This window comes from Limulus polyphemus, unplaced genomic scaffold (assembly GCF_000517525.1).
Source record: "Limulus polyphemus unplaced genomic scaffold, Limulus_polyphemus-2.1.2 Scaffold883, whole genome shotgun sequence".
NCBI lineage: Eukaryota > Metazoa > Arthropoda > Merostomata > Xiphosura > Limulidae > Limulus > Limulus polyphemus.
Window position 1 is genome coordinate 288,360 of NW_013666493.1, and position 11,233 is coordinate 299,592.

At 29.5% G+C, this 11,233-nt stretch overlaps 1 protein-coding gene across 1 annotated transcript in view; it reads right to left on the reverse strand.

Moving 5' to 3' along the window:
* Positions 1-11,233, reverse strand: part of LOC106461027 (phosphatidylinositol 4,5-bisphosphate 3-kinase catalytic subunit alpha isoform-like) — a 46,430-nt gene that overhangs the window by 13,099 nt on the left and 22,098 nt on the right. The window contains exons 11-16 of the mRNA XM_013920807.2: positions 8,821-8,989; positions 6,790-6,896; positions 5,117-5,238; positions 3,614-3,692; positions 1,223-1,393; positions 767-884 (exon numbers count right to left, since the gene is read on the reverse strand). Of these exons, the coding sequence (XP_013776261.1) occupies positions 767-884; positions 1,223-1,393; positions 3,614-3,692; positions 5,117-5,238; positions 6,790-6,896; positions 8,821-8,989 (766 nt within the window). The remainder of the gene's footprint in view (positions 1-766; positions 885-1,222; positions 1,394-3,613; positions 3,693-5,116; positions 5,239-6,789; positions 6,897-8,820; positions 8,990-11,233) is intronic.

Below are 11,233 nucleotides of genomic sequence, written 5' to 3' on the forward strand. Positions count from 1 at the left end.
TCTGCAAGAAGTAAAGTTATGGGTTTAAAGAGTTAAGTTTGATAGTTAGTACAAATAAACAAATAGTAAAGTACTCTGCAAGAGGCAAAACACACAAAGTTATGGGTTTAAAGAGTTAAGTTTGATAGTTAGTACAAATAAACAAATAGTAAAGTACTCTGCAAGAGGCAAAACACACAAAGTTATGGGTTTAAAGAGTTAAGTTTGATAGTTAGTACAAATATACAAATAGTAAAGTACTCTGCAAGAGGCAAAACACACAAAGTTATGGGTTTAAAGAGTTAAGTTTGATAGTTATTACAAATAAACAAATAGTAAAGTACTCTGCAAGAAGCAAAGTTATGGGTTTAAAGAATTAAGTTTGATAGTTAGTACAAATAAACAAATAGTAAAGTACTCTGTAAGAAGCATGATTAATTTAAACTTTGAAAAATGATTATGTAATTCCAAAATTTGTTGTTTATAACTGTCATACTCACACTTGGTTTCAACACATTCATATCCCTTCACACTCACAATACTAAATAAAGACATCACAATTTCTAAAGGATTTTCTAAACGTGTGTTTATGTGCATCTCCAGTAACTAATGAAAGAACCACCACAAGAGAACGACGCTCTTTATTTGTGGTATCTTTAAATAAGCACCATTTACAAAACATTATGTAATGACTAATGACAGCAACCTCATGAAAAAAAGTTAAACTTTATTTTTTAAACATTTTATTACTACTTCTATAACAAAACAGATGGAAGAAAATAATTACCTGTCCATCTTCATTAACCATGATATTGTCAGGGTTACGATCTCCAATTCCCAAGATGAATGTGGCTACACAATATCCAGCACAGGAACATGTGAAAGTTTCAATAGCTTGTTCATACCTAATTCAAAAAAAAAAAAATTCAAAGATGAGACAAAAAATGCTCAAGTTAAATTAAGTATCTAGGTTAGTTCATATATAAAAACTTCATAATATGATGAATGATACTTTAAATTACTTAAATGTTTATTTTCCATTAAATTTCAAGGTGAGTTTCTCAATACTTCATAATATGATGAATGATACTTTAAATTACTTCAATGTTTATTTTCCATTAAAATTTCAAGGTGAGTTTCTGCATACTTCATAATATGATGAATGATACTTTAAATTACTTCAATGTTTATTTTCCATTAAAATTTCAAGGTGAGTTTCTCAATACTTTTTTTAGTTTCTTACATATTTCCTTTGTTTTTATCTTTGATCCACTTGTGAAGTTGTGTGGAATCTACTTGGAAAGCTGCCATTCGACCACCTTTCCTCTGGATGTTCATTACTGTTTTGGCATTCCGTACCACTTCAATCATACCCACTTGTTTCCCGGTAGCCAGACAGGCATACGGAAGCATCCTGCAAGTTACGAAAGCATTCAAAAGATCATTAGAAACCAGTCATTGAGGTCATTATTTAGCACATAAACTTATAATACAAGACTAGAATTTCATATTTTTAAATCCTTTGTCAAAATATCACACTTTAATGTACATGTTTTTACTATGTTTCTGCCGAACAATGTGATAAACTCAATAATATTAATATCATTTAAAGTTGAACTTGATGCTTGACCACAGGCAAAATCATAAAATCTTTAAAACCAACTGCTTATTCTCATTCCTTAGCCCCATACATTGATTTGCTTACATTATCAAATGATGAGTAAACTCATGCATTAACTCAAAAGACAGTAATATTGAACTGAATCAGAAATTATTCAAACATGATATTTAATGTAATTATTAACAGTATTAAATTTAAGAACCACTGTGAATTTGAATAAATAAGGTACCTACAAAATATTTAACTAAATTTGATTAAATTTTCAAATCAGATCTATTAAAGCAAATAGAATTGTTTAAAAATCAGACACGTATAAAAATTACAAGTTAACTTGTAATATGAAAGTTATAAAGAGTAGTTAGTAGTGATATTTCAGTTCAATCTGAGTAAAAGGAAGTTTATCCTCATCTGCTGTGATTCAGTTACTAATTCATTTTACTCAGATTGAACTTGTAATATGAAAGTTATAAAGAGTAGTTAGTAGTGATATTTCAGTTCAATCTGAGTAAAAGGAAGTTTATCCTCATCTGCTGTGATTCAGTTACTAATTCATTTTACTCAGATTGGGATTATCTCATCTCTGCTGAATGTAATATACCTTTGTTTTTACACACACGCACATTATTTTCATATTCAACAAAAGTCATGAACTTCATATTTATAGCTCATATTGGGATTCTGACCAAAGTTTCTCTGGACTGGATGTGGCCAAGTGGTTAGTATACCCAGGCTGTGAATCCAAGGATTTATGATTGATGCAAAAATGCACTCATACTTTGAGGCTACAAATGTGCAATAAAAATAACAGTCAAATCCCACTATTCAGTAAGAAACTAGTAGCCCATGATGACTAGCTGCCTTTCCTTTTATTTATCAGTTTAAAATTAGGGAGAGCCATGTGCTAACAACCTATTGAGTAGTTCTGTACAAAAATTATAAAAATAAACAAATTCTACTTGTACATTCATCACAAGCCCAACTTTTGATAAAAAACCCACTACAGGTATAGGCTACTTCTTACCCATTATAAGTTACAAAGAGTTTGTATAATGGCTTAATTCACTCATAATGACAGAAGCATTGTAAACTCATTGTTTTGATAATTCCTTTGGTTCAGTGTGACAAAAGAAAGTAAACTGAATCTTCAGTACAATATTTTTTACTTCCAATATATTTTAATGTGAAAAACAATTTCATTAACACTTATTTTATCTCTGTCAAGGTAGGAGATTGACATTTCAAATTCAGAGTACGAAACAATAATTATAATAATAGGACTAAAATTTACAAAATTTCAAACACTCAACCTCCTTAAATAAAGATATTAACTAAAAAAGTTGGGCTTTCCTAAACAATTTGACAATTAAAAGGTTAAACACTACATGGATAAATATACCGTTCACCACTGCATTGTTTGAGACAATGAAATACCATATGTACAAATTGTAGCTTACTTTTCTTACCCACATGTATTAAAGTTGCAGCATCAAATTTAAGGGATTTCTTGTATAACTGGTAATTGTGTTAACGTTCCACTTCCCATATCAGGTTATAATAATATAATCTCTCTGACATTAACAACATATCTTCAACATGATGGCCCCAATCAAGGGTGAAAGTGATTAACATAACCACAGGGATTTCTTGTATAACTGGTAACTGTGTTAACGTTCCACTTCCCCATATCAGGTTATAATAATATAATCTCTCTGACATTAACAACATATCTTCAACATGATGGCCCCAATCAAGGGTGAAAGTGATTAACATAACCACAGGCAAAACAAACCTATAAACTAGCTATGTATCAGACTAAAATGTATGCCCTATTATCTATAAAGAATATATATTTGTTACAAAAACTATGTGCTGTTTACAAAGTTGGGTCACAGCAATAACTAATAATGCTTTATAAACCAGTAATGAAAATATAAGGTACTAAGAATTACAAAAACATCAGTATAGAATAAAGGAATAAAAAAAACAAAGCAAATATGATTTCTAACTTCTTACCTTAGATCTAACCCTTCATTTTGCCATATACTGTCCATGATGTAAATGACCTGTAATGTCAACATGTCCTGACGCAGATCTGGAAAGTGATTCACTGTGTATAGTTAATTAAACAGACTCTCACACGATAGTTTTTCATAAACTACATCCACAACAGTCACTAGATTCTGATATGTAAAATATATAAACCACACAATAAATTTCATAACATACATCCACACAGAAGTCACTACATTCTAATGCGTAAAATACATAAATTGAATGATAAGTTTCATAAAACACATCCACACAGAAGTCACTAAATTATAATATGTAAAATACATAAACCACATGATAAGTTTCATAAAACACATCCACACAGAAGTCACTAAATTATAATATGTAAAATACATAAACCACATGATAAGTTTCATAAAACACATCTACACAGAAGTCACATTCTAATATGTAAAATACATAAACTGAATGATAAGTTTCATAAAACACATCCACACAGAAGTCACTAAATTATAATATGTAAAATATCTAAACCAAAGTTATAACTTTTAAAACACTATTTGTTTTCACAGGAATTATTCTGAAGACAACCTGATAAGTATTTCATAAAAGTTCTTGTCAAAGTTGATTACTCAGTTACATCACAGTTTACACCTTTAATCGCTTCCTCAAAATAATGTTATTCAAACTCCTTTTGCATGAATTGGCATTCATTTTAAACAACCTTTTCTTTACCGTCATAACTGTAGACGAACATGAAAAGTAACTTACATAAAGAAACATATTTTCTATATTAAAATATTCTTTCAAATTATTACAGTAATTTAAAATGAAGTTGTTACTTTATCTTTCCTCATGACTATATAATGCCATTTGCTGAAAATGTCATGATTATGTTAGTTTCTCTTGAAATTCTCATATCTTAATCACTGTATTTTTACTTGTAAGGTCTTGATGTATTTTCAGTTACTCATTACAAAAAATATTAACTTATATACATGTTTTAAAAGTATATAGTATTTTATTATTTTAAACATGACAATTTTTGGTTCACACTTAAAACTTGGAGAAGAGAATAACACAAAAAAATGGTCAATGATAATGTTCAGTAAGCTAAATATAACAACTGGTAAATGAACAGCATACAAACAATAAATCCTCATGTGGATCTATGCAAGGACAATATAGTGATAGTGTTAAATATAAAGCTACATACACCATACAAACAATAAATCCTCATGTGGATCTATGCAAGGACAACATAGTGATAATGTTAAATATAAAGCTACATATACCATACAAACAATAAATCCTCATGTGGATCTATGCAAGGACAACATAGTGATAGTGTTAAATATAAAGCTACATATACCATACAAACAATATATCCTCATGTGGAATTGTTTGTATTAAAGTTAACTAACATTATGATTACTTCAAAAATATTTCCATATTCTCTAAGTACATTGTAAAATTAAATATTTAACAGTAGAAAATTTTTCTTACCATCACCATTCTTAAAGATAATGGAATTAATCTTGAACATGCATTCCGACATGGGGTCAGGATTCTGCCAGACAAGCCACAAGGGTTTCTTAGCAGAATCCAGAATTTTGCATTCTTCCACACTGAAATACAGTACTTTTGTTAATTTGCAAATTGTACTCAATTCTGAAATTTTATATTGTTTATAAAAAACACATATTTCTTCACATATTCAGTTGATCACATTTACAGTTAGGCAAAATAAAACAGATTATTCAACCCTCAATTTTTAAGAACAAACATACAAAACAGTCAATTAGAAATGCACAAATTCCAAAGTAAAAAACTAAATACAGGCAGTACCTCCACAGTTTTACTTTCTATCTAATGACACACAGAGAAAAATTCTTACTTTTATAGCATACATTTTGATTCAGCACCAATTGTATTTCTAGTATCCAAAAGTAATTAATTACTTTAATATTTTGAGTGTTTAATGATACATTTTAAAATTTGTTACCACTGAGTACAGTTAAAGTTCATAAGATAGAGCAGTATCTCAGATTTTAAACAATTCACGTGTGAGAAACATATCATTATTGTTGTGTTGAAAATATATAAAAAGTCAATTTTTGTTCTTCGTTTGTTTTACGTGGATAAATTCTTCATCAATTGCTAGGTTTGGGAATCAAGTCAAACTAATATAAAAAGTTAAGATATCTTAAATATTATAACACCTTTACATCAAAAGAACATCTTCTGATGTTTAAATGAAACGACAAAGATGATATATTACATAGTATGTTTATGATTTGAATTGAGATTCTGTTTCCACTCTGTGAACTGCACAATACCAAACTTGCAAGTTTCCATTATCGTTTCAAATAAGTTCCAATCAAAAACTTTTAATTTTATATTTTAAATTTTTTGTTTTTAGTTTTCTGCCTACAGAAATTCAAAATTTTCATAAATATAAAATACAACTTATTGTTCAAGTATTTCCAAATAAGGGAACAATTTTATGCATAGAATTACCAAAAATGAAAAGTTATGAATCCAACACCACAGAAGATATTAGAAACAACTACTGCACATTATATTAACACAGTCTAAATCTAAAAATAATTCAAAAGAGGGGTTTAGTGGCTTTAGAAAAACAATATCAGAAAGACATTCTAAAATAATGTTAAATTTGTTTTGAAATGAAACATTAAAAATTCTAAACAAAATTTAACTCAAAATCAGTAGCAGGTGAGACGGACTTCAAAATGATAACAAGGTAAAAGTGCAACAGAAAAAAAACAACAACTATTCACAGAAGTCTGAAATGTAGACACAAAATGGGTAACTGAGATTCTTATCTGAGCTCCACCATTGGACCATCTTTTGGTGTTAATATGACGATCTCAAAACATGCTGATAGACAAAGATGAAGACAGGATGAGTAATAAACAATCTGGTAGGAATTATTTGAATGAATCTATTCTGGTGAAGCGATTAGTTTCAATCCTGGTAGGTAGGAATGGTTTGAATGGATCTATTCTGGTGAAGGGATTAGTTTCAATCCTGGTAGGTAGGAATGGTTTGAATGGATCTATTCTGGTAAAGCTATTAGTTTCAATCCCATAATAAGACTAATTTGCAAAAATAAAATCATGCAGTTCATATCTGCTTCATTAACAGTAGTTACTTACATAAGCTTTCCTAACATCCTACTGCTGTTAAGAGGTGAGGGAAAATTTTGAAGAGCTTCCAGGTAATCGTTTTGTTTAACTTGCTCATATAAAAACTTTAGACGCTCCTAGAGGACAAAAAAAAAGAAAGGTTAAAAACTGTTTTTATCCTGGTATGTAACCTATAGTTAAAATATTAATGAAGTTTAATAAGTATGACCATCATATAAAGATTCAATAATAAAAAAAGAGTGCCAAGGAAGATCATCCTTCCTTCCTTCAAATGTTTGAAATCCAACAGTGTAAGAACACAAGAAGTAAAATTAAATACATACAAAACAAAACTCATTACATCAAACCATACATTTTATTATCTGACCATATTTAACTAGGTTGAACCATAATGCTTTATTCTAAATGACACATGCACCGTTCCTTTTTTCTTTCTGAACTTTTTGGTTAAGATATTCCTCTCTACATTCATTACCAGCTAAACTCAAAAACAAAAAATCTAGTTTCAAAATAACTTTTTAGGAGTTTGGACACATTCCACGGATCCTTATGGAAATATTTCACATTTCTAGCTCACTCCTATCGCTAAGACAAAACTATAAACAGATCAGCACATATCATAACTTACATCTATTATATGATCTAGCACCTCATAATTAACTTGATGTTATTTCATAAAAAAATTTATAAAAATCAAAACTATTTTTATATTTCACACATTTCATAGACTAATGAAATTATAATCATTTTTATCACTGACATGCTGGCCCATCTAAATGGATTTGTACTAAAAAAAATTAGCTACTCATTAAATACATTCATAAACAAGCATTTTTCAGCAACAAAAGACATATGAATAATACACAGTTTCAGTATTCATCTTAAAATATAACACAAGTAAACCAACCTTTTTGTTTCATAACACTGACCACTCTTTGCCCAGTTCTTTTTAAAATCATCTCAAAATATATTAGATATTACAAATAAGCCTCAGATATTTATTCTTTAATCTTTATTACTCCAGGTATAACTACTACTTTTGATACTTTCAGTATTTAATCTTGGAGCTTCTGTAGACTTAAAATGTACGTTTCAAACATTAGCAACTGAATATCAGCATCAAAATCATGGTTACACATATCAGTAGCCATAAATAATTTTCTTAATTAAGTACCTGCACAGATGTCAAAGGAAAATTCTCCCAAACAATATCCATCTTTAATGCATAAATATGAGGATTCAGCAAAATAACATCTAATATAACAGAGAGCAAATAATAATGATTAAATCCAGTGTTTTATTTGCTGTCACTAATTTCTGTAATGAATAGTAACCAATTTCTTTTTGTACTTCGCAATACAAAACTTTAAACTGTGACATCTGAGCTGCCAAATCACATCTAGATATGTTGTACAACTAATCATCTTAAAATAATATTTCAACCGTAAGAAGTTAACCCTTTATTCATGCTACATGTATTAAACTTCACATTTCACGAAGATAATATCACACCTACATCAAACTTCAGACAATATTTTACTCATTGATAATTGTGACTTTTATCATTTCAAGCTGTTATTTATTACTTAATATATTTGTATAATTATTTTCACTCTTTTTTACTCCAGTATTCTCTACAATACATATCAAAATACAAACATTAACATTATTAACATATCATACTTCTTTATAAAGACAAGAACACAAAAACGTTTTCATAAGTTAGGATGCTGAAAGCAAATCTGTTCAAAAACTACATCATATTCATCAGATGACAATGCTAATTATTACTCCACCATTTCAGAGAAGTTTTCTTATAACAGACCAAATCGATCAAAAGAAAAGTAACATGTCACACACACACACACACCAGGTTTTCTCTGAATTCAAAACTGTGTAACTAAACTTGACTTGATGACTGCCCTAAAGAAAGGTTAACATATTATCAATAAAGTTTTGAACACGGGGAAAAATAACTGTAAATGTGCTACTTCTAAATTCACCCACATTTTTAAAAGATATTTCAATAAGGAAGTTAACCTTTTGTGTGTCATCCTTTTTTTCTTTGAGTGTGTCAGTCAGCTTGGTCAGCTTTTCCAAAGCTTCTACCTGTTTAACCACCGTTTTCAGGTGAGATCCGAGACCTCGACAGTAAGCTTCAAGTAACAACCCAAATTTGGTAGCAACTGAAGGATTGTACATTTCTGCTCTGCTCATGGGGGGTAAAAACAAAATACTATGTACAAGAAGTATCGTAACTCAGCACATCGTGTTAACTTTTTCTTCATTTACAGTATACAAATGAATCCAATTTAGCTTTCTCCCTGCATAACTTAGAATAACATGTTCAAGTATGCATACATATTACATACATTTAAAGATCTGAAAATATAAAAACAAAATAGACTGAACATGAGTTTTATCTCTTTATTAGGTGTCAGCTTGAAAAACAAGCAGCATTTTTAATATAGTACGCAAATAATCAAGGAATGATTAAGTTTCTATGAGAAGTTTCAAGTTGGAAATAGAAAACTACTAATTATCCCTTCACCACACCTTGCACTTCCTTTTCCAGTGTAATTTTTACAAAATACACCAAGTTCTTTCAGAATCACTTATTTACAAACAAAATACACTTTCTGCCCCTTAATGTCAAGCTATTAGATGCACCTATCATTTCACTTTGATCAAATTTGGATTTTTAGCTTCCTAATCCTAATCAGTCCAATCAATTACACAAAATCGTAAATTTTAATTAAAATTTTATAAAAGTATTTTTAATAGTGATAAGGAAAAAAACTGAGATATTCTAAATATGATCTAACACAGAATCCCTCTTAACCAACTTTAAAAGTATAAATATTACCAATGTATGGGATTAATACACTTTCTTTGTGTGCAGCTACATCACAACTAGTGTGCTTCACATATTCAGACACGTCACAAAATATTGTTGTAATAACACCTATAACTCACAAGACACATAGAACATCTACACCATTATTTGACAAAAGTCTGTGTGAGTGTGTATATGTTTGTTTATAACTGGCAAACAACTCGACCTATTGACACAAAACCTGCCACGTAACCTTACAGCCTCCTGAGGAATGACATTGGAGGAAGTCAGCATTCAGATCTGACCGTCCATCACCACACAGGGCCCTATATCTTCCTCGTGCATTGAACGGATACATCAGCTAGCCTTCTTTATAAAGCGTTTCATTCTAAGGCCTACATCGCAAAGCAGTGGAGCTAAACTCATCCATGAAACAAAAAAAAAACACTACTGAAAATTTATTTTTAAGCCAAAAGAATTACTTATCATACAAATAAACTACATGAAAACTCATGATGCAACATGGTAACAAATGATGATATTCAAAGCTTTGAAAAATCTTTATTACCAGACTAGATACTTGGTCCACAACTGCATCACATTATTCATTAACCCTTTTGTGACAGACTCGGTATAAAATACATGAGTTCCTATGCACATTTCTACACGTTAAGTATTTATACTATAACTTTTAATGCTGTATATGTATCTTCACAAAATTTGGTAGACTTTTAGTAATAATTACAAGTCTTTTGTACACAATAAGTCAGATTTTTAATGAATTATTTTACTAAAGATTTGTTTGTGAAAATATTGAGTCTTTTCGTTACTAGTCCAAGTGCAAGGTGATTTTCATGTTATGATTAAAAACTATTCTTCGTCCCAAAAATCTCAAATATTGTTTGTGTAATCTCTAAGACCTCCTAAATACACTTCAATGTTTGTTTTCAGTAAAACTTTATATTTTATCTGTTATTTTCTCTACCATAACTCTATACGGGGTCAATCAATTTGAACGACCTCATAGCCACCATAAAAAATTAAGAAATAAATATAAATTATACTTTTTTCATTCTAGAATGACAACAAATTATAACACAAAAACACAAAAGTTTAGTCTAAATACCTTAAATTTCATAAAATTATACATTTATATATATTTACTATTTTTATTATACTGACCTTCTAGTCGTGCCTGACTAACATTAAAGAAGCTGCAATGATGCAGTGCACATGCACTCGTGTTATTGTATCCAAAAATATAAAACTGGCCTTTACAAAGTGACCTGTCTTGGCTGTGTTTTAGTGGACTAGTATTTTGTAAAATACAGTCATATTTCAGTTATAATACATTATATATGTATATGCATTATTACTATTTACAAATAAGTTCTTAAACTTATTTCTTGTTAAAACACAAAACAGTGAATAAAAAAGTAAAGCAAACAATTATCTCTTCTACTTACGAACTGTGTACTCATTTGCTGCTTGCCATAGGTTGCTAAACATTATCGTGTTTCACACGTGGAGGATATGAAACAAAATATTTTTTTCTGTTTTATATATATATATATATATATACTTTTGAATAACTACAAAAACCATAAATTACTACAT